General features: G+C 46.2%; 1 protein-coding gene across 1 annotated transcript in view; it reads left to right on the top strand.

Annotated features, from left to right (window-relative positions):
• VILL (villin like) overlaps positions 1 to 27,038 on the top strand; it is a 56,495-nt gene that overhangs the window by 16,340 nt on the left and 13,117 nt on the right. Inside the window, exons 2-14 of the mRNA XM_079946660.1 lie at positions 3,552 to 3,631; positions 8,584 to 8,658; positions 10,825 to 11,021; positions 12,550 to 12,658; positions 13,489 to 13,599; positions 13,952 to 14,151; positions 15,837 to 15,915; positions 16,081 to 16,179; positions 18,531 to 18,684; positions 19,420 to 19,520; positions 20,268 to 20,405; positions 22,553 to 22,711; positions 25,210 to 25,389. Of these exons, the coding sequence (XP_079802786.1) occupies positions 3,554 to 3,631; positions 8,584 to 8,658; positions 10,825 to 11,021; positions 12,550 to 12,658; positions 13,489 to 13,599; positions 13,952 to 14,151; positions 15,837 to 15,915; positions 16,081 to 16,179; positions 18,531 to 18,684; positions 19,420 to 19,520; positions 20,268 to 20,405; positions 22,553 to 22,711; positions 25,210 to 25,389 (1,680 nt within the window). The 5' untranslated portion in view covers positions 3,552 to 3,553. The remainder of the gene's footprint in view (positions 1 to 3,551; positions 3,632 to 8,583; positions 8,659 to 10,824; positions 11,022 to 12,549; positions 12,659 to 13,488; positions 13,600 to 13,951; positions 14,152 to 15,836; positions 15,916 to 16,080; positions 16,180 to 18,530; positions 18,685 to 19,419; positions 19,521 to 20,267; positions 20,406 to 22,552; positions 22,712 to 25,209; positions 25,390 to 27,038) is intronic.

Genomic DNA, 27,038 nt, shown 5'->3' on the forward strand with positions numbered 1-27,038 from the left:
TTGAATTTTTATCTTATGCATATGTCAAAGATTGAGTTCACATCAACATTGAGAGATCTCCTTCATTTGAAGGTTTCTAAACAAAAGGCCTGACAACCATATATCAGGAGCGCTCGATTGGCGTCTTCTGTCTGGCAAGGGGCTTGGCTGGTGCCTGACTTAATTTCAGGATAGTTACAACTCTTACAACTATATGAAATAAGAATCTAGCATTTCTTAAATCCTTTGCATAATTATATTTAAACTAATATATTTAATACATAAACAACCTTTTAAAAGGAAAAGAAATCTTAAAAGGATCTTAGTTTAAGAAAGAAACAGCTTTAGAAAAAGTCTTCCCAGAAAATGTTCTCTTTCTGCCAGCTAGATGCTTTTTCACTGCTCTTGACCTTCTTAACCTTAGGAAGAAGATATGGCTCATTTTACTATTTATCCACCCTTAATTTGTAGGGTCAGTGTAACCTTGGCTGTCAGCCTGTAATTCCCTTTTTACGACTTTGAGAATTGTTTTCTGCTATAAATCAGGGGGGCCCCTTGTCTAGGAGTAAAAATATCTTGCCAAGGTTTTTAGGCAACTGGTCTTCTGCCTGGCATGAAACAGAACATTTTTAAACTCATTCTTAAAATACAAGCCCTGATTAAACATATAAGCTTTAATAAAAATGCAAGCTTATGATTAGATGCCTCAAAAGCACTGGGTGGATGAAACCTCAAACCACAACAGCTTGTCACTGATGAGTTGATTAGTTCCTCTGAAATAAGGATCAATGTCAATTCCATAGAAAAGGAGAAGCGCAGAAATTGTTTGCAGTGATTCAGAGACAGTGTGTCTTCCTCCTACCTATTTCCTGTTGCAGCTCATGCCAGAAAAACGGTTTGACCTTCTGCCTATGCTGTTTGGAACATGGGAGCATTACTGGCTGTCATTTCAAACACCTTAACAAAAAACCAGGAAACAGTGCGAGCAGGAAGGATAGACTCAGATCAATGCGGAATTTAAATGTGCAAAGAATGCTGATGGGAAAATGAAATGCAACGGAGTTTCGTGTGTCTATCTGTTTGTTTGCTTGACAACAAGCAAATCTGAAACAGGTGACAGGATCAAGGGAACAGCATTAAAATAGAAGCTTTTAAGGGGAAGGCTATTAGGCGAGTCCAACTTTTTATTCTGAAATGCTTCCGGTCTGCCGTGAGGAATTTCAGCTTGGAGACTTTTCTGGAACTATAAAAGTTTGGGATAAATGATTTGCAAGGCTACTCATCCTTCGCTGCGGACCCTTTTGCTTCAGGGTGTTGTTCTGCATGCTGGCTTTGGGAAAGGCTGACAAAAATCTTGGAGAATCAGTGCGCTGGTGGCTATCAGCCATTCTATCTAGGTTTGGAGCTTCCATATGCAATGACAGTACAGTGGTACCTCAGGTTACATACGCTTCAGGTTACATACGCTTCAGGTTACAGATCCACTAACCCAGAAATAGTGCTTCAGGTTAAGAACTTTGCTTCAGGATGAGAACAGAAATTGTGCTCCGCTGGCAGCAGGAGGCCTCATTAGCTAAAGTGGCGCTTCAGGTTAAGAACAGTTTCAGGTTAAGTACAGACCTCCTGAATGAATTATGTACTTAACCTGAGGTACCACTGTATACCTCTGGCAAAGGGAGGGGAGAAATTTACTTCAGCTTACTGTAAAAATGTGTGTATCAGGAAAATTGCATGTGAAGGGTGTGTGTTAGGAGAAATTTGCATTAAAATGCTAACGAATTTTCAAGAGGACTAAAAAATAAATCAGAAATGGATGCAAAAGTTTGGAGAAGGGAAGGCTGTTAAAATTACCTTCTAGGAAACCATTCTTGATGTATTGATTAGGGAGGTCAGGTGTTCAACTGGCCCTTGTTCCTGCGTGTTTAACAGTACAGTGGTACCTTGCTTTTAAAACAGCTTAGTTTATGAACAACTTGGATTAAGAACGCTGCAAACCCAGAAGTAGGTGTTCCGGTTTGTGAACTTTGCCTTGGAAGCTGAACATGTTCCGCTTCCTGTTGAGTGTGTTTGGTTTGTAAATTGAGTCCCCCGCTGCTAGTTAGAGGCTTCCTGTTGAGTCTGTCGGATGTTGAGTCCCTCGTACTCACACAAAAACAGAGGTGATATTTGGAGCTTTTGTTTTTGCTAAAAAAAAAATGCATTTTTGTTTGTGTGGCTTTTTTGTTTATTTGACTGTGACCTGTTTTTGTGACTGTGTGGTACCCAGTTCAGCTACTGATTGATTGATTGTGTGACTGCAGAAATGGATAAAAGCCCCCCATCGAAACAATGACTATCAGTGCCCGTAAGAATTTTATTTTATTTTTTATCAACTACAATACTGTCTTATTTATTTTATAGTACAATACATTGATTATTGCTTTCTTTTTATGGATCAATGGTCTTGTTAGATAGTAAAAATCATGTTAAATTGCTGCTTTAGGGGTTGTTTTTAAAAGTCTGGAACAGATTGATCCATTTTGCATTACTTTCTATGGGAATGTATGCTTTGGTTTTGGAACGGACTTCCGGAATGGATTAAGTTTGGAAACCAAGGTACCACTGCAGTTTGATCTGCAGCAATTGGCAGCTGATCATTCCCCCTGCTGCCTGCTTGAAATGTTGGCAACAGAGCTCACGATACTGTTTGCCATTCCTGAATAAAAGATGCTAAAATAATAAATAATAAACAATAAATATTTTTTTATATATATACCCCACCCTTCAGGGCATCCAACAACAAATTTAAAACATTTGATGCAACAAAAAACAGCATAAAATACAGTATAAAACGTGAATAACAATAAATTCAGAATTAAAAAATCAATTTAGGGGGGAAATCCATCCAATAAACATTAGATGGTCACTAGGGCTAGCTGGCTAAGTTAGTCCTATTTGGGCCAGGGGAGAATTAGCTGTGGGATCCCAGAGCGGGTAATCTTCATAAAAAGGGGAGGGGGAGGGAAGGAAGGGGAATAAAAGATCAGGCTAAGTTCAAACTGAAAGCCAGGTGGAATAGCTCTGTCTTATAGGCCCTATGGAAGGAGGTTAAATCCTGCAGGGCCCTGGTCTCATGGGACAGAGCATTCCACCAGGTCGGAGCCATCACTGAGAAGGCCCTGGCCCTGGTGGAGGATAATCTGACTTCCTTAGGGCCCGGAACCTCTAAACTATGATTATTCATGGACCCCCACTAATGGAATAAATTGAACTGGATTTCCCACCCATCATTTATGCATTTATGTAATGTATTTTATTGCATTTATATCTCACCTTTTTTCCCTCCAAGTTGCTCAAGGTGGCACCCACAGTTTCCCCCCTCCTCATTTACTCCCCACAACAACCCTGTGAGGTAGGCTAGGCTGAGAGGCAGTGAGTGGCCCAAGGTCACCCAGTGAGTGTGGGGCTTGGAACCCTGGTCTCCCAGATCCTACCCAACACTCCAACCACGACACCTTGCTGGCTTTCATTTCATCAAAATATGTACTTTTTAAAAAGAAAACCTTCACCTCCTCTTTTTTCTTTTTTTGCAGTAATGATGGCTGACGCTGAAGCAGACGTGGGACTCCCCACTATTGAGAGGAAGCCAGGCCTCCAGATATGGACCATAGAGGTACAGTACAGCCAGCATCCTCCATACACCACCTGTATTTTTTGCAGGGTGACACAGGGTGACACTCTTCAGGCTGTTAGTATTTCGCAGGAGAGGCTCAAGCGCATAGCAGAAATATCAGTTTGTGCAACTGAAGTGAATCCGAGTGTGGGCTTTTTGCGGTTAGGAAAGCGACGGGAGAATGCCCTGAGAAGTGTGGAATGAACAACTGATTTATGGGAAGTTGTAGAAACACCTCACAGGCGAATCTGAAGACATCTGAAGGCAGCCCTGCTTAGGGAAGCTTTTAATGTTTGACGGACTATTGTATTTTAATATTTTGTTGGAAGCCGCCCAGAGTGGCTGGGGAAACCCAGCCGGATGGGCCGGGTATAAGTATATTATTATTATTATTATTATTATTATTATTATTATTATTATTTTATTGAGACGAATGCTCATTGTCATATATACGGTACTCCCCACAGACAAATCAGAACAAAAGCTCAGTAAAGTCTAACTGCCGCGTAAGCTTTGGGCAAGCAAATCAGGATAAATGCTTGGTGAAAAGGTCGTGTGGCAGAGCTCACCTTTTCATTTTAATTGGGTTGTTAAATTATACATGAATTAGCTGAACATACCGTCTTGCCAAAGGCAAAGTGGTTCTTTTAAAATGAGATTCAGAAGCAATGCAAACCACACATGTGAGTGAAAAGATGAAAGGCTTTATTCTAAAACAGCAAGCAATATATACATACCAAGCACTTAAGCACTTACTTCAATCTACCACTTGGAAGCCCTCAAAAAGCAAAGAAGCGGCTTCCCCAGGTAGCCTCAGTTTGCACGGCCCAGCGGCCGACCAGTCTCTGCACAAGCTTCAAAGAAACTCTGCCCAAACCGTCCGATTTTATAGATAGCCACCCCCTGCCAATGCCTCACTTTCTCAAAACAATGCCCAACATCAAAGAAGATACCCAGCATTATCCTCCGTATCTGATTAAGGCAGCTGTGTGTGGAGTTTCACCTCCTGCCAATGTTCTCAAGTCATCTAAGACTGTTCTCACACCATCGAAAAAGTTCACAAGAGCAAGGGAGGTGGAAGGAACAGAGGCAGGAAGGGCTCCTTGTCAGATCACGGAACTCCTCAATACATTTTGTCTTCCAGATGCATTTCTCATACGCACATGTTGAATAACACAACCCTTGTGACTGCACATGTAATCATACAAAACAGGACTGTTATTATGAGGATTGTACTGTCTGCCAATATGGTTTTTACTGTGTTTTCAACTATGTTTTATTGTTGATGTTTCGTAATGTGTTTTTAATGTTGTGCACTGCCCTGAGATCTTTTGGTAAAGGGCAGTATATAAACTGTAACAACAACAGCAGCAGCAAAAACAACAACAACAACAACAACAACAACAACAACAACAACAACAACAATACCTGTGCAACAGGGAAGTGAGAGCTGGACCATAAAGAAGGCTGATCGCCAAAGAATGGATGCTTTTGAATTATGGTGCTGGAGGAGACTCTTGAGAGACCCATGGACTGCAAGAAGATCAAACCTCTCCATTCTGAAGGAAATCAGCCCTGAGTGCTCACTGGAAGGACAGATTGTGAAGCTGAGGCTCCAGTACTTTGGCCACCTCATGAGAAGAGAAGACTCCCTGGAGAAGACCCTGATGTTGGGAAAGATGGAGGGCACAAGGAGAAGGGGACGACAGAGGACAAGATGGTTGGACAGTGTTCTCAAAGCTACCAACATGAGTTTGACCAAACTGTGGGAGGCAGTGGAAGACAGGAGTGCCTGGTTTGCTCTGGTCCATGGGGTCACGAAGAGTTGGAAACGACTAAACAACAAAAGTGACCTTTAGGCTAATCTGACTGGTGAACAATGTGTTGCTTTGGTCCTTCTACAGTTTGTTAATCTGGGGTGGGGAACCCGCAGGTCACCAGATGTTATTGGAGGAGAAAGCTATTCATGGCCTCTAGCCATGATGTAGGCTTACAAGCGATGTCAGCCGTGTTGTTTTGGGGCAATTTCTCTCTTAAAAAAAGCTCGCTTATTGAAATATGGCAACCCTATAGGATGGCTCTGCCTCTACAACTGGGGGGAGCAATGCTTCTGAATGCAAGCTTCTGGAAATTTCAAGAAGGTGATGTCTGCCAATTGGTGAGAAAGAAGATGAGCATATTATTACAGCTCTTCCAAAAACGTTTTTCTTACACCTCCGGATAAGGAAACATTTAACATGGACTTCATGACAGCTTCACTCCCTAGCATTCCTGCTTGGCCACAGCCTAGGCATGTGCTGGCTAGTCAAAACCCTGAAATGCATATGTGCTCCATGTGAATTGGCTCTGGGTTCGAAAGCTGCCCTCTGGGAGTCTGTTCCCAAGCTGCCCAGAACAGCAACTTCATTCTTCTTTAGGGGCTAGCAGCTCCCTAAAGCATTCTGCAAACATTCTGCCCAGAGGAACAGATGGCTGGAGATGGGCCTCAGTCCTCCATCTCTGAAATGGATTTTTTTTTTTTAAAATGTCCAGCCTTGCAAGTAAGTCCGCAAATTTACTAGTCCTCAATCATTGGCCTAGGTTGGTCAGGTTTAGTACATTATTGCACTGAAATTAACTCTCACCTATAAAAACTCCCCTGGAGCAGGCTTACAAATTTGCTTTCATAACGGTGTGATAGCCAGCCACCCTTTGGAATGGAAAGGTTTTGGGCGAAGGTTCACCCCTTTGATTTCTGCCTGTCACCCAGCAGTTGAAAGCAGCTGAACTCTGCCAGAAATAAAGATAGGACTCGTTGTTCTGCTTCTGGAATCATTTGCTATGGGATTTTCATTTGCTTCTTGTTTCATTACATTTCCATTCTGCCCTTCGTCTGAGAATCACAGGGTAGTTTACAAAATAAAATGGCAAAAATGCAGAACGTAGTAGCAAACGAAAAGCAATACTCCCTATGTTTAAAAGGCTGTGGTGATTGAATTTCTACTTGACTTTAAGTTGTCTTTGGTTAACTTTGGCCCACTGTACCAAAGTCTTGCCAGATCAATCCAGAATGCTTTAAAAAGGGAAGAATCTGGGCTTGCCATTTTACAGGCCCAAATGTACAAGCACACCTGCCTCCACCCTTTCGTGACCTAGGCTGAAGTCGGAGAAGTCAGTACATCGTTAGTTCCTGCTTCTCTGCCGAACAAGTTTGTCCAGTTTTGCAATTTGTGCTAGAGGTGAAGCGGAAAACTTTTCACGATTAATGAAGCCGAGAAGGATGTGTGAGATCTTCCAAATGTGTATGTTGAGCCTCCATTTGCAGAAACTTTGGCAAGGAGGGAGGGAGGGGGTTTTGCAGCAAGGTTTGCTTATCTATTTCACAAAAATTATACACCCCTTGATTGTAGGTGGGGGAACTCGAAGCAGGTTACAAAAAGATAAAACAATAAAATCCATAAAATTTTACAGCCATACTTTAAAGCATTCAAAAGTTAAACTACTAACACGGTTTAAAGAACTGTCCTTGCACAGAAGCTTGAGACTGATGTATTCTAAAACACAATGAATCACTAAAAACAACAACAACTGCTACTGTTATTTAAACATGTTGGCTTCCTTGTGTTCACATTATTTTATATAAATTGTTTGTGGATTTATTAACATTTTCTTCGCAATCTCCCCACCTTTTGGCTGTAGAACTGAATCTCCTACTGTAGCACCCTGCTTGTGGTTAACGCTTAGCTGGAATGAAATATTCAACGCAGCAATAGAGAAATTAAAATAATAATTTATTTGTCAGACAAATAAATATGAGGCACAGTGGTATATGGTTACCAAGCTCTGGCCTGGCCTCTTGCCATTCTGGCCAGCACTTATATTTCCTTAATCCAGCCCCCTTGCTCCTCCTGTGGCTGCCTCTGTCCAATCAGCCTGGTTGAAATTCCTATTGGCTGTTTGCTAGAACCAATCACAAAAGATACACCCATTTCCTCTTGTCCTTTTATGGGAAACAAAAAGATATATATTCTTCTATCTATAAATGACAAATAAGTAGTAATATATCTTACATGTGTCTCAACAAGGAACCTTAATTACCAGCTCACCTCGCCCTATTGCCCTCCAAAACAAATGGTTTAATCTTAAATTTTTATCTTAAACAGATGTCAAGGATCTTGAGTTCACATCATCATTGAAAGATCTCCTTCTCTTGGAGGTCTTTTAAACAAAGGCCTGACAACCATATGTGTGCTCTAATGATGTTTCCTGCTTGGCAGGGGGGGCTGGGCTGGTGGCTGATGGCCCCTGTGATCTCTTCCAACTATATGAAATAAGAATCTAGCATAAGGATTTAACATTTCTTAGCTTCTAATTCCTTTGCATAATTACATTTAAGCCAATATATTTAATACATAACATAGATAGCTTTTTAAAAGGATAAACCTTTTCAAAGTAAAAAAGGAAGGAACATTTTACAGCCTCAAAATAAAATAGAAAGAAAACCTCTTCTCCAGCCAAGCCAGTTGCCTTTTTCACTGCTCTTGACCTTTCAACCTTAGGAAAATATGGCTCAAGTTTAATGGGAGGCACATGGTTTTATTTTACTATTTACCCACTCTTAATTATGTTTATCTCTTTTTTTATCTTCTGTAATATGTAGGGTCAATGTAACCTTGGCTGTCAGCCTGTAATTCCCTTTTTACGACTTTGAGAATTGTTTTCTGCTATAAATCAGGGGGCCCCCTTGTCCAGGAGAATAAACATCTTGCCAAGGTTCTTAGGCAGCTGGTCTTCTGCCTGGCATGAACATTTGAAAATCTTTAAGCTCATTTTAAAATACAGGCCCTGATCAAGCCTCAATAAAAATGCAGGCTATGATTAGATGCCTCACTACAGCGAAGGTTGTCACCCTATCTCTGCATATCTTCTTGACTGGATTTTTATGCTTCTATTGTTTGTTGTTATTATTTTAGAAAATGAAAATGGTGCCTCTTCCTGAGAAGGCCTACGGGAGCTTTTTTGAAGGGGACTCTTACATCCTCTTAAAAGTAAGTAGCTCTGCTAATGGTGCCATAGGGTGGGAATGAATCATACAATCACAGAACCGTGGGGTTGCAAGGGACCCGAGGGTCATCTAGTCAGTCCTCCTGCAATGCAAGAATCGTGTCCACAACCAGGTAGCCAATCTTCTTTATGCACAAAGTAGCCACCTTGCAGGGTTTACGTGTTTGTGCGACAGGCACAGTGCCGGATTTACGTATAAGCTAAACAAGCTATAGCTTAGGGCCCCACTCATTTGCCCCCCCCCCCATCACTATTAATGTACTTCTTCTTAATTGTATTTCAGTTCAACAATTTCTTTCATTAAACACATATTTTGTTATGTGCAAATGGCTTTAGATACCTGCTGGGTCCATAAATTACCATAGAGCATATGTTCAGCACAAAAAACTGCAACAATTTGTTGTTGTTGACAAAGGACAGCTGGACATATAAAGGGCCCCATTACCTTCAGTAGCTTAAAGGTAAAGGTAAAGGGACCCCTGACCATTAGGTCCAGTCGTGGCTGACTCTGGGGTTGTGGCGCTCATCTCGCTTTATTGGCCGAGGGAGCCGGCGTACAGCTTCTGGGTCATGTGGCCAGCAGGACTAAGCCGCTTCTGGCAAACCAGAGCAGTTCACGGAAACGCCGTTTACCTTCCCGCCGGAAGCATGCACTTTGAGCATGCACTTTGACATGCTTTTGAACTGCTAGGTTGGCAGGAGCAGGGACCGAGCAACGGGAGCTCACCCCGTTGCAGGGATTCGAACCGCCGACCTTCTGATCGGCAAGCCCTAGGCTCTGTGGTTTAACGCACAGCGCAACCCACGTCCCTATATAGAAGTGTACTTATGGTTAATTTTAATATGCTATTATTGAATATGTATGTTGTTGTATATGTATATTATTGAATATTGTATACCCAATGTATTGGAGGGTTTCACTGTTTGTGTTTTGGTGGCTGATTTTAAAAAAATAATAATTAAAAAGATCCCCCTGGAAACCTTTGCCATGTTTGCATAGTTCCCCGGATCTCACTATAGTCAGAAAACAAGGCTCCACTTCTCTGTTTCTCTGTGTTCGCAGCCAAACTGTCCGTGTTCCCCTCCTCCCTCTTGCCCTCTGGACATGAATTTGCTCTCTTGCCATACCAATCGCTATGGTAACCTCGCTGAGGAGGTGTTTGGCAAATGTTTACTGTGTCAGAGAGCGAGACGGTGCTAGAAAATGGGTTGCTGCGCATGTTGGGGCACATATTGCGTTTCTGCCTCTCTCCCCCCCCCCTTTCTTCCTCGCAGGGCGCTATCTCTCAAGACTGTCTTAAAGGTGCTGCCGGCGGTATTTTATTGCTAAATGAGATTTGCTTTCTACTCATTTCTGTGTCAGCTAGGGATGGGAGGGCGAGAGAAGTTTGACTCAGTTTCCCTTCAGAGACGAATCTATCGCATTCTCGTCTCCCGAAGCAACGTGAAAATTGAAGGCAGCCTTCAAAATTCGCAGCGACGTGAATTTTGCGGTGCTGTTCTTCCAGCCAGTGTTTACAAAAATGCATATATTAAGGGGAAGCGTGTGTAAAGATGAAAATATCCGTGAAAACAACATACGGAAATGTGCTGTGTTAGGACAAAGCACTTGCAAAAAATGCTCAAGAATTTTCAGGAAGATTTGGGTGTGTGTTTTTAAATAATAATAATCACAGGTTCCTGTAAAAATGTGGAAAACTGAATTTAAAACTGGGAAAATGAGAAACTGGGAGAACTGAAATGGACATAAAAGGTAAAGGTAAAGGTAAAGGGACGCCTGACCATTAGGTCCAGTCGTGGCCGACTCTGGGGTTGCAGCACTCATCTCGCTTTATTGGCCGAGGGAGCCGGCGTACAGTCATGTGGCCAGCATTACTAAGCCGCTTCCGGCAAACCAGAGCAGCGCACGGAAGTGCCATTTACCTTCCCGCCGGAGTGGTACCTATTTATCTACTTGCACTTTGACATGCTTTCGAACTGCTAGGTTGGCAGGAGCAGGAACCGAGCAACGGGAGCTCACCCCGTCGCAGGGATTCGAACTGCCGACATTCTGATCGGCAAGCCCTAGGCTCTGTGGTTTAACCCACAGTGCCACCCGCGTCCCAAGAAATGGACCTATGCCCTCTGTAATTCCATTTATTCCATCGCAGAACACAAAGACACGTTCCGGATTCGCCACAGACCTGCACTACTGGATTGGGCGTGATTCCTCCCAGGACGAACAAGGCGCAGCTGCTTTCTACGTGACTCAGCTGGATGACCTACTTGGCGGGAACCCCGTCCAGCACAGAGAAGTGCAGGGACACGAGTCGGCAGCCTTTAAAAGTTATTTCAAGAACGGCATCATGTGAGCGCTGGGGAAAGGCTTGGGGAACCCACTTCATTTCAATGGGGGTCCTGTGGGGAAAACGGATAGAATCAGGCAACAGGCTGTCTCCTTTTTAAACCTCTTGTTTAAAAAAGAGCCAGTGTGGTGTAGTGGTTAAGAGTGATAGACTCGTAATCTGGTGAACTGGGTTCGCTTCCCCGCTCCTCCACCTGCAGCTGCTGGGTGACCTTGGGCCAGTCACACTTCTCTGAAGTCTCTCAGCCTCGCTCACCTCACAGAGTGTTTGTTGTGGGGGAGGAAGGGAAAGGAGAATGTTAGCTGCTTTGAGACTCCTTTGGGTAGTGATAAAGCGGGATATCAAATCCAAACTCTTCTTCTCTTCTTCTCTTGCACTATTCCCATATTCAAAAGTCCTATGAGCAACAATAAGGACTAGTAACTTTTATTTTTATTTTTAAAAGGCAAGATTCTAACAACAGCACACAGTGTAGAACCGAGGCTCACCTCTTCCTGTTCACAGCTTCAGCCTGCTGTTCTCCCACAGCAGGTTTGGGGAACCTTTGGCCCTCCAGATGTTGCTGAACTATAACTCCCCACCCCATCCCAGTCATTGGCCATGCTTGCTGGAGCTGCTGGGAGTTGTAGTTCAGCCACATCTGGAACACCACAGGTTCCCTGTGTCTCGCTTGGACTACTGCAATGTGCTCTATGTGGGGCTACCTTTGAAGGTGACCCGGAAACTACAATTAATCCAGAATGCGGCAGCTAGACTGGTGACTGGGAGCGGCTGCCAAGACCATATAACACTGGTACTGAAAGACCTACACTGGCTCCCAGTACGTTTCCAAGCACAAATCAAAGTGTTGGTGCTGACCTTTCAAGCCCTAAATGGCCTCGGTCCAGTATACCTGAAGGAGCATTTCCACCCCCATTGTTCTGCCCGGACACTGAGGTCCAGCGCCAAGGACCTTTTGGCGGTTACCTCACTGCGAGAAGCCAAGTTACAGGGAACCAGGCAGTGGGCCTTCTCAGTAGTGGCGCCCACCCTGTGGAACACCCTCCCACCAGATGTCAAAGAGAACAACAACTACCAGACTTTTAGAAGATATCTGAAGGCAGCCCTGTTTAGGGATGCTTTTAATGTTTAATAGGTTATTGTATTTTAATATTCTATTGAAAGCCGCCCGGAGTGGCTGGGGAAACCCAGCCAGATGGGCGGGGTGTAAATTATTATTATTATTATTATTATTACTAAGAAGCTACTGTTCTCTTAAGGCCTATGGGCACCTGCAGGAATTTTTCCTGGGAGGGTCAAAGTAAAAGACTGGCATAAGGAGCAGGTTAGTTTCACACCTGCAAAAAAGGTGAATAATAGTGCCCTATATATTTTACCTTCCATCTCAGTTTTTACAAGTGCTAGGAACTTACTCTGGAAACCAGGGAGCTAGATATCATGGTTCTCAGCTGCCCATTTGCTCCCTACCCCACGGGCACACATGCCCCCATTCCCCCCCCCTAATTATTAAAACCTCCTTATCCCCAACAGCTATAAGAAGGGAGGAGTTGCTTCCGGGTTCAAGCATGTGGAGACCAACATGTACAATATCAAACGCCTCCTTCACGTCAAGGGGAGGAAACACGTCTCGGCAACAGAGGTAAGGAGCTGAGCGAGAGCCTGGAATTGGTTGCCATTTGGATGGTGGTAGAAATTGCCCATGTTCGCTTATTCATCCACTTCCAAAACAGAAATCAATCCAGTGAATGTGATTGGTATTTGCTGCTGCTGTTGTTTTCACTCTGCAAGTCATATGTGATTGGGGGCTGGGGGGGGGGAGAAATCAGCATTGTGCTTCCTTCTCGTTAAAATGAAAGGTGCAGAATTCTTTACATTATCCCACACCGTTCATTTTGGTGCAAAGAAAGTAGCTGCATAGAAATTTGCCATAGAATAAGGTAAAGGGACCCCTGACCATTAGGTCCAGTTGTGGCCGACTCTGGGGTTGTGGCACTCATCTCGCTTTATTGGTCGAGGGAGCCAGTGCACAGCTTCCGGGTCATGTGGCCAGCATGACTAAGCCGCTTCTGGAAAACCAAAGCAGCGCACGGAAATGCCGTTTACCTTCCTGCCGGAGCGGTACCTATTTATCTACTTGCACTTTGATGTGCTTTCGAAATGCTAGGTTGGCAGGAGCAGGGAACGAGCAACAGGAGCTCACCCCGTCGCGGGGATTCGAACCACCGACCTTCTGATTGGCAAGTCCTAGGCTCTGTGGTTTAACCCACAGTGCCACCCGCATCCCAATTTGCCATAAAATACAATGAGACAAATGCTTTGTCAGAAGTCAAATTGCAGCAGAACGGAAAGGGCACTGCCTGCGACAGATACAGGAAACCGATGCCTTCTGACACCCCTAATCGCACCACCCTGCGTTCTTTCTTGTGGCTTCTTGTTTTAAAAAATCCCTTTTCTTTTTCTTCCTGACAGGTAGATCTCTCCTGGAACAGCTTCAACAAAGGCGACGTCTTCCTGTTGGACCTCGGCAAAGTCTTGATTCAGTGGAACGGTCCCTCGTGCAACGTTGCAGAGAAATCAAGGGTGAGTGTTGGAAATCAGAGTGGCATTAATTCTGGCGCAGTTTTCGAGAAATGGCAATGCTTAGGTCCGTTGGTAGAACATGAGACTCTTAATCTCAGGGTCCAAGCCCCACGTTGGACGAAAGATTCCTGCATCTCAGGGGGTGATGGGTGTTGGACTACAATTCCCATCAGGCTTTGGACTACAATTCCCATCAGTCTGTGCTATCTTGGGCTGATGGGATTTGTAGTCCAAAACATCCGGACTCCAACTTCTAGGGGAGGCTGGAGGAGACAATACAATGTTAGATTGACCAACGGTCTGATTCAGCATTATGCATATTGATGCCTCCGTAATTCTCCCCATCTTCTAGGCCATGGTCTTGGCGCGAAGTATCCGGGACGGTGAGAGGGGGGGCCGTGCTCAGATTGGCATTGTTGACAATGAGAAGGACTGCCCAGACCTCATGCAGATCATGAAAGCAGTACTGGGGGAGAGGCACGGGGAACTGCGGGAAGCATTGCCTGACGAGAAAGCTGATGAACTTCAGAAAGCCAATGTCCGCCTTTACCAGTAAGTCTTGGGGAGTTATTTCTCAGTTTCTTTCTCCCTCCCTCCCTCTCTCTCTCTCTCTCTCTCTCTCTCCAAAAAAAGGCAGATGCCAAAAATTGGCCTGTTTTCTTCAGGCTTGGGAAATTTAAAATGCAACTCCCATTGAATTTGAACCCCCCCAGATTCTGTGATGGGAAAAGTGATGTAGATGTCTCGAGGACCTCCTTTATATCACCGTAAATACCAGCTAAAGATTACGGTCACGTTAGTCGCTGATAAAGTGCCTTAAATTTGTCCATGCTGTGTTCAAATATAAGCTTGCAATCTAACAGGGCGCAACACAAAAGGAAAAAGCTGCGGGGAGGGAAGAGGAAAGCAGATGTTGAAGCTGCTGCTCTTTCACTGGCCAATGAGTGGGACCATGCTGGTTTCTCCTTTGTGGTGAGGAGATATGCGACCAGTCGTAGGAAGTCGAATTGGGCTTGGCAAGTCCAATGGAAGGAATCAAGAGCTGGCTTCACCTGGCATAACTGAAAGCCCACACCCCTGTATAGGGGGCCTCCATTCAGTCCTTTCCTGATTTCTGACATCAGAACCAAGCTTGGAGAAATGTTGGCAGATGGGGAAGGAAAAATTTTGCACCAGGGGCGAGCTGTATGATTAATATAAAGTGTAGTTTGGCTCTTAGGTTTGAGGGCGAGAGTTTCAAGGATGGCGTTCCAGCCAGACAGAAACTGTTCCAAGGGGTGCAACGCACGGGTGGGGTGGGGCTGGCCTGTAGAGAGTCACAGGGGCCAGATGGGGAGTGTTGGGGGGCCGCATTAGCCTGAGGATAACTGGATAACTCCCCAAGGAATGGGTGGCATTTAGGCCTTTAGGGCTGAGGGCAAGGACTGTCTCCCAGCTCTCAGGCTCAAACCTTGGACAAGTCCTTAAGGATTCCTCAGTCCAGTATACCTGAAGGAGCAATTCCACCCCCATCGTTCTGCCCGGAAACTGAGGTCCAGCTCCAAGGGTCTTCTGGCAGTTCCCTACCTGTGAGAAGCCAAGTTACAGGGAACCAGGCAGAGGGCCTTCTCGGTAGTGGCATCCACCCTGTGGAATGCCCTCCCACCAGATGTCAAAGAGAAGAACAACCATCAGACTTTTAGAAGACATCCGAAGGCAGCCCTGTTTAGGGAAGCTTTTAATGTTTAACCGACCACTATATTTTAATACTTTGTTGGAAGCCGCCCAGAGTGGCTGGGGAGACCCAGCCAGATAGGCGGGGTATAAATAAGAAATTATTATTATTATTTTAGGGACGCAGGTGGCGCTGTGGGTTAAAGCCTCAGCGCCTAGGGCTTGCCGATCGAAAGGTCGGCGGTTTGAATCCCTGCGGCGGGGTGCGCTCCCGCTGCTCGGTCCCAGCGCCTGCCAACCTAGCAGTTCGAAAGCACCTCCGGGTGCAAGTAGATAAATAGGGACCGCTTACCAGCGGGAAGGTAAACGGCGTTTCCGTGTGCGGCTCTGGCTCGCCAGAGCAGCGATGTCACACTGGCCACGTGACCCGGAAGTGTCTCCGGACAGCGCTGGCCCCTGGCCTCTTAAGTGAGATGGGCGCACAACCCCAGAGTCTGTCAAGACTGGCCCGTACGGGCAGGGGTACCTTTACCTTTACCTATTATTATTTTATTATTATTCCTACTGTCCATTTCCTCCTGCAGCGTCTATGAAAACGGGAAGGATTTAGTAGTTCAAGAAATTGCTACCCGTCCCCTGACTCAAGACCTCTTGCAGCATGAGGTAAGGTACTAAATAGTCTGTGCAGAATGGTTGTTGTGACATCCTCTCTCTTTTGGTCCCCCTGTGAGAGTATCTGTCAGTTTAGCAGATATGTGCCCTGGTCTACAAAGTCCTGGGTTCAAATCCAGTGAAGGTTCTTGTCACATACCCCCTTTATTTTAACAGGACTGTCACATTTTGGACCAGGGAGGTTTTAAAATTTACGTCTGGCGTGGAAAAGACTCCAGCAAAGAAGAGAAGAAGGCAGCGTTCAGCCGAGCAGTGGTGAGTTGGGCGTTCAAATAGCAGTGCAAAAAAAAAAAAAATGTGGGTTTTTTATTCCGCTTAAAAAGGGGATGGGTGGGAAACTCAGTCAGATCACGACAGGGACATTCGGACACAAAGCAGGCGGAAACAGCTAATGGAGGTGTCTTGGCATTGACAGAGTGCCAAATCTGAATCAGGGAGAGCTGGGTTCAGGTCTCTGCTCACGACAGGGACATTCGGACACAAAGCAGGCGGAAACAGCTAATGGAGGTGTCTTGGCATTGACAGAGTGCCAAATCTGAATCAGGGAGAGCTGGGTTCAGGTCTCTGCTCACGAGGCCAATACCTGAACCCACCTTGGAGGGTTCTTGCAAGGAATGTAAATATAATTAGGAAATTATTAACAATGGGCATTATAATTATTGTCCCGGGTGCAAGTAGATAAATAGGGACCGCTTACCAGCGGGAAGGTAAACGGCGTTTCCGTGTGCGGCTCTGGCTCGCCAGAGCAGCGATGTCACGCTGGCCACGTGACCCGGAAGTGTCTCCGGACAGCGCTGGCCCCTGGCCTCTTAAGTGAGATGGGCGCACAACCCCAGAGTCTGTCAAGACTGGCCCGTACGGGCAGGGGTACCTTTACCTTTTTTAAAGAGAGAAACACAGAGTGAAGTTTTGAACCTGGCACATGTTTGCGTGGCGAGTTCCCGCCCCCCCCAGTGGAAATAAAAGTCACATGACACAATTATTAAGGTTAATGGGCTAATTAAGGCCACAACTTTATTGGTTACAGGTGATGAGCGGTATTGGCTTAGGCATTGGTCATAACAGACTATATCTGGCTTCAGCCCATCCGCTTGGAGTCCGGGAAGGGTTAACCACCAATAGGGGGAGTCCTGCCGATGCACATCAACTAGGAACTCCCCCGGGGTCACCGCAAGGGGGCGTGCCTTGGGCCCTCACCTCCATAGGCTTCAGACAGGGCCACCCCACCCCCTGGAATCCTTTATCGGACTACCCTTCAATATGCGGAGCAGGTGATGGCGCTTCCTCCCCTCTTCCATCTACAAAACAATACCAATACCAATGCCTAACCGCCAATACCCAGAACGTTGTGACGATTTGCTACGAGGTAGGTGAAAACGAAGTGGCTGGTGCCAGTTTGCCAAGTGGAAGAAATTCCTACCAGGCCCCTCAACGGCGACCAACCGAGGTCCATAGCAAGGTCAAGGAACGAAAGCCTTAAAGGGTGGGAGGGTGGGAAACAGGAACAGCTGCTATGTGGGGAAAGAGGGAGATCCCCAGCCGCATCTGCGTTAAATAGAGCAGGCCACACCCCCAGAGCCAGCCGATTGGCTGGCTGGGGGGTGACACGGCCAGGGATTCACCCAATCGCGCAGGGGCTGGGCTCCAGCCCTGCACACATTGTGTGGCCATGACACCTGCAATCCCACCTCCTCTGCAGGGCGGAAGTGGCTTTGGCAAATTAAAAGTCAATGTGCATTGCTAAATAATAGCTGTCTTGTTTTTGAGAGTCCGGGCAAAGGGCAAAAAATTCTATAGGACCTGGATGCAGCTGATGGACTATATGCAACTGGCCGAGATGACTGGTAGAATCCGAGACCTGGGAGAGGAGAGGGTTGAGGAGGACTGGAGGAAATTCAAGATTTATTTACAAAAATATTGTAATTTGGTTGAATGTTAAGAAGGATGCTAGATCATAAATAACTGCCCACCACTGAATTAGATCTGATTTTGACGATAAGTGAGACTAAGGAAAATATAAATTTTTTGGAGAATTGTTAGATTTCATTTAAATGAGCGGAGATAAGATTGTAAACAAGTGGGCAATTTGCTTGGAAAATTTTTTTTTTTGTAACGATGTAAGTGAGAGCGGGAGATGTGAGGGAGTCCAAAGAAGTGACAAAATTATGCTATGATATAAGTAATGTTGTTTATTATTTATGCATTTGTTTTCAAAAAAACTTTAATAAATATGTAATAAAAAAAAAAAAAAGTTCTATAGGACCTGAAAGCTCCACCCCAAGTCCTTGTTCCAGCCTCCATTGTCCCTTCCCTCCTCTGGGGAATGCCCATGTCCTTAGCTGTCCTTAGTAGCCTTGAGGAGTAGAATAGAAGCACTCTTTTTAAAACAACAACAACAAGGCAGAATGCTAATATTCCACTAATAATATAAATTCTTCACCCAGTACCAAACATATGCATCTGCTTTGCAGTAACAGCACTATAGGATATGAATGTTTTCTTGACCATCTCTGCACTCCGCGGGTGACTAAGTTATAGATTTGCAGAATTATTTCCCTTTGGTGATTTGCCAGAATTGCTCACACACATTCTTGGGGTCCTTCTAGGGTTTCATCCAAGCCAAAGGGTATCCCCCCACCACGAACGTAGAAGTCATGAACGACGGGGCGGAGTCGGCGATGTTTAAGCAACTCTTCCAGAAGTGGTCGGAAAAAGACGAGACTCAGGGACTTGGGAAGACCTACAACGTTGGCAAAATTGGTGAGACAGAAACACCCAAATCTCTTTCTTTCGGGCAAAGGTTGACATGATGTTAAATGCATTTTTGCACTTAATGAGCAGGGTTTTTTATATTTAAAAAAATGCTAATTGCACCAGCCCTTTGGGGGGGTGGGGTGGGAGGGAGCCTGGGTCGCTCAGTTGCTTACAGCATGATGCTGATGAGGCCAAGGTTGCAGGTTTGAGCCCAATACAGTGGTACCTCAGGTTACATACGCTTCAGGTTACATACACTTCAGGTTACAGACTCCGCTAACCCAGAAATAGTGCTTCAGGTTAAGAACTTTGCTTCAGGTTGAGAACAGAAATCATGCTCTGGCGCCGCAGCAGCAGCAGCAGCAGGAGGCCCCATTAGCTAAAGTGGTGCTTCAGGTTAAGAACAGTTTCAGGTTAAGTACGGACCTCTGGAACGAATTAAGTACTTAACCCGAGGTACCACTGTATGGGACAGCAGCATATTCTGGCACTGAAGGGGGTTAGACTAGATCAGGTTTCCTCAGTCTCGGCCCTCCAGATGTTTTTGGCCTACAACTCCCATGATCCCTAGCTAGCAGGACCAGTGGTCAGGGATGAAGGGAGAGCGAGCTCATCTGCTGTGAGCGGGAGAGGCTGCGCACATCCTATAAATAGGCATGTCCCAGTCCTTATGACATATATTGCTTGCAGTGAATGCGGTTCAGTCAGGTGAGATAACATCTCTCTGTGTTCTATACGCAGCCAAAGTGGATCAAGTCAAATTTGACGTCACTCAGTTGCACGCGAGACCAGAGTTGGCTGCTGAACAGCGGATGGCCGATGATGCGTCTGGAAACGTAGAGGTGAGTTCTTCTCCGCCCTACCTTGGTGCCAGCTCCAGATTTTGGAGGATATTGGGCAAGACATCATTGCCATTTATCACCAGCTGCCATTTACCGTATTTTTCGCCCCATAGGACGCACCGGCCCATAGGACGCACCAAGTTTTTTGGGGGGGAAATAAAGAAAAAAAAAATATTTCCCCCCCCCCCAGGCGCTTGTGGGGCCGGCAGCGGGGAGAAGCGCTCTTCTCCCCGCCTCCCGCCTGCAGACCAGGTCCGGGGACAGCTGCGCCTCCCAGCTGTCCCCGGAGCTTGCAGACCAGGCAGCAGGGAGAAGCACTCTTCTCCCCACCGCCCGCCTGCAGACCAGGTCCGGGGACAGCGGGAAGACGCGCTGCGCCTCCCAGCTGTCCCCGGAGCTTGCGGGGCTGGCGCTGCAGCTGCCTGGAGAGCCAGAGGGGTCAGTGCGCACCGACCCCTCTGGCTCTCCAGGCTTCAACGAAAGCCTGCATTCGCCCCATAGGACGCACACACATTTCCCCTTCATTTTTGGAGGGGGAAAAATGCGTCCTATAGGGCGAAAAATACGGTATCTCATATTTTTTATTTATTCATCCATTGCATTTATATACCACCTTTATCTTCCGAGGATCTCAGAGGATCTGAGAACGAATGTTGCTTTAAATTAGCCGGCCCAGCGTTTTCTAAACTGTGCACACCACCTCATCCCCACAACCCTGAATTCCTAACTCTGTGCTTCTCTCCATAGGTGTGGAGGATTGAGGATCTAGAAATGGCTCCGGTTGCCCCCAGGACCTACGGGCAGTTCTATGGCGGGGATTGTTACCTCATCTTGTACACCTACACAAAATTAGGCAGGCCTCATTACATCATCTACATGTGGCTTGTAAGTAATGGCTGAGATCAAGAGGTGTGTTTTCATTATTTGGCAGTGTCCTCTGAGAAGGTGAATCGGGCCCAGTGGAACGCTGGTGTTTTTACATCTTAACCCTCCTGTTTTCTTAGTGACTTTGAGAATCAACCTACAGCTTAAAGTGGAGAGTGCAGAGTGCTGGAGGCTGTTTTGGCTCCAGAGTGTAGCATACAGTTAAGGCTACCAAGCTGCCAGAGAGAGCAGGAATTCCTCAATTTTTCATACTGTTAAACTGTCAGGTCCAATCAAATTATTATTATTATTATTATTATTATTATTATTATTATTATTACCCCGCCCATCTGGCTGGGTTTCCCCAGCCACTCTGGGCGGCTCCCATCATCATCATCATCATCATCATGTGACAAAATATCAAACATTAAAAACTTCCCTAAACAGGGCTGCCTTCAGATGTCTTCTAAAAGTCAGATAGTTGTTTATTTCCTTGACATCTGATGGGAGGGCATTCCACACGCTGGGCGCCACAACCGAGAAGGCCCTCTGTCTGGTTCCCTGTAACCTCAGTTCTCGCAATGAGGGAACCGCCTGAAGGCCCTTGGAGCTGGATCTCAGTGTCCAGTCTGAACAATGGGGGTGGAGACGCTCCTTCAGGTATACTGGGCTGAGGCCGTTTATGGCTTTACAGGTCAGCACCAACATTTTGAATTGTGCTCACAACGAGTTGCATTTAACATAGCACTAAGCAAATTGTTCCGTTAGTCCAAATATTTCTCCTTGCATAACAGAATGCTCTCCCCCTCTCCCCCAGCCCCCTAAATCTGTTCTGGGGGGCCCTCAACCCTCCAGAGCAGACTTGGGGATGTTGCAGTGGGCAGAGGCAGGGGGAGAAAGTCCTCTTGCACTTGTACTAATCTTTGCACTAGCACTTGCAAAATTATTCAGTTGAGTGCACGTAAAACCAAGTAAATAAAAGCCAGAATCAAATTTCTTTAATGCAGTTAAACCAAGGGATGAACTGTGAAATTGTTCTAACTGTATGCCACAACTTTGCAGCATATGCTTTCTTAAGACCCACCCAAATTATCCGGGATGCACCCTATGATACAAAAACGACCTTATATCATCCAGCTCTTCTTCCTGCCTCAAAGACCAAGTCTAGCCCAAGCTAAAGCAACTATTAGACACCCCACACTTCTCTGAGTGAGTCCTCTTGCGGTGCTGGGCAGTTTTTTCCCCTCTGGGTGAGAGTTAAGGGTGTTGGAGAATTCTGTTGAGAACTGAAATAGGGACAGTCTTCCTCACTAGGGTGAGATGTGTCCCCCCCCACCAATTTTATTATAGTAATTGTTTCTACATTTGCACCTATTGACCTAAATTTCACTGTGCAAATTGATTACCTCTCTTCTTTTTTTAGAGGGGCAGGTGACACACTCCTTCGTTGGGGGCCATGCCTAAACAGGCCACCACCCTAAAGCTTGTCATCTAGTTCCCTCTAAGTCAGGCTTCCTCAACCTCGGCCCTCCAGATGTTTTGAGATTACAATTCCCATCATCCCTGACCACTGGTCCTGCTAGCTAGGTGTTATGTACTGAGTTGAATAGGATCCAAACTGCAGCAGTCTGATTGGTCCTAGAACAATAGGATCCAAATTGCAGCAGTCTGATTGGTCCTAGAACAATAGGATTCAGAATGCAGCAGTCTGATTGGTCCTAGAACAATGCAGCAGTATGATTGGTTGGCAGGAACCACCCAATCATGCTCCAGATATAAGTGAATCCACAACCTGATTGGCTTACAGTAGAATTCCAGAATTAGCCAATCATGTGCAGCCCATTGTGTAAATAATGTATATAAAGCAGATATTTTGAGGGGACATTGATTCATTTCTCCTCACCACTATGAGCTGAATAAAGAGCATGAAATCACTTTGTGACTCTGAGTATATTTCACTAGGGATCATGGGAGTTGTAGGCTAAAAACATCTGGAGGGCCGAGGTTGAGGAAGCCTGCTCTAAGTTGTATTCTCCAAGCTTTACAAAGCTCACGAAACAGCCCTCCCTCCTTCCACCTTCTCCGGTTTTGCTAGCCATTTTTGGTGACTCCTCCTCGGGTCTGAACAATGCTGCATATCTGAGGGTGTTCCCCTTGTTCCTCTTCAGGGCCGCCACGCCTCGGCGGATGAAATCACTGCCTGTGCCTTCAATGCTGTGGAGCTGGACAAAAAATACGGGGATGAGCCGGTGCAGGTTCGAGTGACGATGGGGAAGGAGCCGAGACACTTCCTCTCCATCTTCAAGGGGAAACTGATCATCTATGAGGTAGGCTCTCCTGGTCGAAAGCCCATACCCACCAAGGGACCTCAGAGTCTCTTATTTCTCTTATTTCTCAGCCTCCCTCCATTCCCCCCTTCCTCTTTCTTTAAGGAGAGCAAAACTCCACATCTTTAAAACAAAAGTGGCTATAATACTATTTCCCCACCCAACAGGGCCTTCCTGGAGGTGGCCCCACAGTTGTAGAACTCTCTCCTTTCTCATTTGCTTGGCCCTTTCCGGGAGGCCATAATCTATTTAAAGTTGCCTGTCTTTAACACGCTTCAGGCCAGCCTTTCTCAACCTGTGGGTCCCCAGATGTTGTTGAACTACAACTCCCTCACCCCTAGCTAGCAAGGCCAGAGCTCAGGGATGATGGGAGTTGTAGTCCAACAACATCTGGGGACCCACAGGTTGAGAACCGCTGCTTTAGGCGATCCAATTCAAAATAACCATGTGTCTCTTTGTCTGGATCCACTCAGTGTTTCATAGTCTGTTTCTTTTTCTCTCTGTATATCACTTTGTGAGGGGCAGTACCCTGAAAGTAGCAGATGAGGCGACTGAAACAAACAAACATTTAATTAATATAGAGAAGGACCTTGCTGAATGCGATTCAATAGACTGAGGAACAGCAGCGGGGGATAATGTATCTGTCAGAGCTGCCTCCAGGTCCCAGCTCACAGAGGACCAACGCTAGGCTGTAGTTATGTACAAAAGTCTTTATTGAGATTCAGTTTCCATTTTAAAGCCGCAGCGTGCAGCTCTACGTCTCGACCTTAGACCGGCGAAGTCCCGTCTGAGTCTCCTCCCCTTCCACACCAGTTTAAGACCCTCGCCTTGCTCCACCTCTTCCTAAGTTCCTTTCTCCTCTGGGCCCTCCTGCCCGCTAGGGTCTCATCCTTCCTGGACTCCTCTGACGCTGACCCTGAGGATTCTTGCCCCTCCTTCCGGCGGGCTTTAGGACCTGGTTCCCTATCCGGGCTACCTTCTGTGCCGCTCGCCTGTACCTTTGAACTTGGCGCGCGCGCCCAGCCTGCAACTTTCCTCTTGACCGTTAACTCGCTCTCCGATGGAGGCGTGGTCAACCCTGACTCATCTTCTCTCGCTGGTGGTGCATATGTGGGCTCTGACACCTGGGACTCCTCCCCCCCACTATGCTCTGGTGGGGAAGCTGGTCCTGATTTCCAACTGCTGCTCTGGGAGTCCCCGCTGGCCCCTTGCTTCTGGGGTGTCCCCCTTGGGTCGCCCCTTGCCCTGCCCATCGGCGCCCCCTTCTGTGAATCTTCCGATTCGCTGGAGAGGCTCATGGAATCTATCGGGCTGCTGTCATATTCTCCTACGCTGCCCTCGGATTGCTCCCCCTCGCTCTCCATCTCCTCTCCTCCCTGCGCTCCCGCTGAGTCCCTGACAGTATCGATCTGTTCCGTGTTCCTCTTCCAGATCATTGCGGAAAAGCAGTGGCTCAACAAGGAATGGGGCAGATCCCCATATCTCCATATCTCATTTTTCCAGTCTTCTGTTTCCCCTCATTTCTACATCAGATTACGATATTCTTTTTACAATGCGTCGTGAAAATTTCAGCAAATGTTCGTGTTAATTTCTCTTAACGTGCAAAATCTTGCCCAATGAGCACGTTGCTGCAAGGAATTTTCCTGATACAATCCATTTTTATACACCTATTTTTACTGATATCTGTATTTTTTGTATAATAATAATAATAATAATAATATTTGTACCCCGCCCATCTGGCTGGGTTTCCCCAGCCACTCTGGGCGGCTTCCACAGAGACCAAAAATACACTGAAATGTCACACATTGAAAACTTCCCTGAACAGGGCTGCCTTAAGATGTCTTCTGAATGTCAGGTAGTTGTTCATTGCTTTGACATCTGATGGGAGGGCGTTCCACAGGGCGGGCGCCACTACCGAGAAGGCCCTCTGCCTGGTTCCCTGTAACTTGGCCTCTCGCAGTGAGGGAACCGCCAGAAGGCTCTTGGCGTTGGACCTCAGCGTCCAGGCAGAACAATGGGGGTGGAGACGCTCCTTCAGGTATACTGGGCCGAGGCTGTTTAGGGCTTGAAAGGTCAACACCAGCACTTTGACTTGTGCTCGGAAACGTACTGGGAGCCCAATGTAGGTCTTTCAAGACCGGTGTTATGTGGTCTCAGCGGCCGCCCCCAGTCACCAGTCTAGCTGCTGCATTCTGGATTAGTTGTAGTTTCTGGGTCACCTTCAAAGGTAGCCCCACATAGAGCGCATAGCAGTAGTCCAAGCGGAAGATAACCAGAGCATGCACCACTCTGGTGAGACAGTCTGTGGGCAGGTAGGGCACTTTCCTCTGGTGTACACACTTTTTTGTATACCCCTCTTGGCTGGAAGACTGCATCACCAGAAATGGGAGACATGTGGATTTTTGCACATTGATTCAGGAAGTGCAAATTTAGAAGAGTTTGCATTGAGATGCAAACCAAATGGATTTCTGCTTCACGGACTGCTTTGTTTCTTTCAGGGAGGCACAAGTCGTGCCCAGAAGAGTGAGCCGGAGCCCGCCGTCCGGCTCTTCCAAGTGAGGGGGACAGATGAATTCAACACCAAGACCGTCGAGGTCCCAGCACGAGCCTCCTCACTCAACTCCAACGATGTCTTCCTTCTCAGGACCAACCAAATGTGCTACCTATGGTGTGGAAAGGTAGGCGAATTTTAGGGCGTATGTTCCAGCATATTCCAATCTTGTGTCCCCATCCCCTAAAACTCCCGCCATCCCCAGCAAGCTTGGCCAGCATCCAGGGATGATGGGAGTTGTAGTCCAACAAAGTCTGGGGGCCCAAGGTTGAAGAATGCTGCTCCAGATAACCTGTTTACTGAGCCTTCCTTGCACAGTGCTTATGTGAAGACTGTGTTGTATCTGGTCTTCCTTGAGAATTTGTTCCGATTTGTTTGCAGGGAGATTATTCAGACAATGGGCACTCGCAGGATGTTTATGCATCTTGTTAGTCATTCATTCATCCCACCCTTTTCTGATGCATTTTCCCATCACTTTCCTAACCGCAAAAGGATCAGTTTCCTTTTTTTGAAGTACCGTATTTTTCACTCTATAAGACGCACCTAGTTTTTGGAGGAGGAAAACAAGAAAAAAAAAATTCTGAATCTCAGAAGCCAGAACAGCAAGAGGGATCGCTGCGCAGTGAAAGCAGCAATCCCTCTTGCTGTTCTGGCTTCTGGGATAGCTGTGCAGCCCGCATTCGCTCCATAAAACGCACACACATTTCCCCTTACTTTTTAGGAGGGAAAAAGTGAGTCTTATAGAGCAAAAAATACGGTAGATTTCTTGCACTAGGGCAGTGGTTCTCAAAAAAAATTTTTTCTCTGGGCCACGCTTTCAGAATAAAAATTTGCTCATGCCATGGCAAATTTTTCTATCAATAAGAAATATGCTGGAAAACAAAAAGAAACAACTTCCAGCAGTGCTTGATTTGTAAGATAGAACATAACTACTTTATATTATGATCATGGGTAAAGCAATGCAGCTACGTATTCTGCAAATTAAAAAATATGTTGACACCATACTGAAACGTTTAAATGTTTCTATTATCGTCCTTGAAACTTCCCGCCATTCTTTCCTGCCCCACTTTTTGAGAACCACTGCACTAGAGTGACAGAGTCCTTTAATCCACTTTAATTGTTCAGACCTACATTTCCCAGTACAGTGGACGCTCGGGTTGTGAACGTGATCCATGCGGGATGCACATTCGCAACCTGCAGCATACGCGACCCACAGCAGTGCATCTGCACACACGCAGGTTGCGATTTAGCGCTTCTGCACATGCGTGACTGCCGAAACCCAGAAGTAACCTGTTCCAGTACTTCTGGGTTTCAGCCGTCCGTAACCCAAAAAAACGCAACCTGAAGCGTATGTAACCCGAGGTATGACTGTATACAGAGGCACACTGACTGTCAGGCTTCGGGGAATTGGCTTCCTCCGCCATGGCAGTAAATAAGAAGATCAAACGAAAGGAACGTCTTACCAGTTACAGTAGATTCTTTACTAATCACAATGAGAGACAAAAGAACACGTCACCCTAGAAATGGCAGTGCTCCCAATTAAGGCTACCTCGCCTCCCGTCCCTTTTAATCTACATCAATCCTATGTCTTGTAATCTGAGTTTGCAGCCTCTGTGCTTTCTGTTCTGAGACTTTCTGAGCGCTTCTCAACCTTGGGGAGGGCAGTGGAGGAATGCTGTCCAACGACTGTGAATCCGTTAACCCTCTCTCCCCCAGTGTTTCTTCTTCTAGCTGTTCTCCATCCAGTATTTCCCAGCTTCTGCCTTCTGAACTATG

Source organism: Podarcis cretensis, assembly GCF_951804945.1.
Source record: "Podarcis cretensis genome assembly, chromosome: 12".
NCBI classification, from domain to species: domain Eukaryota; kingdom Metazoa; phylum Chordata; class Lepidosauria; order Squamata; family Lacertidae; genus Podarcis; species Podarcis cretensis.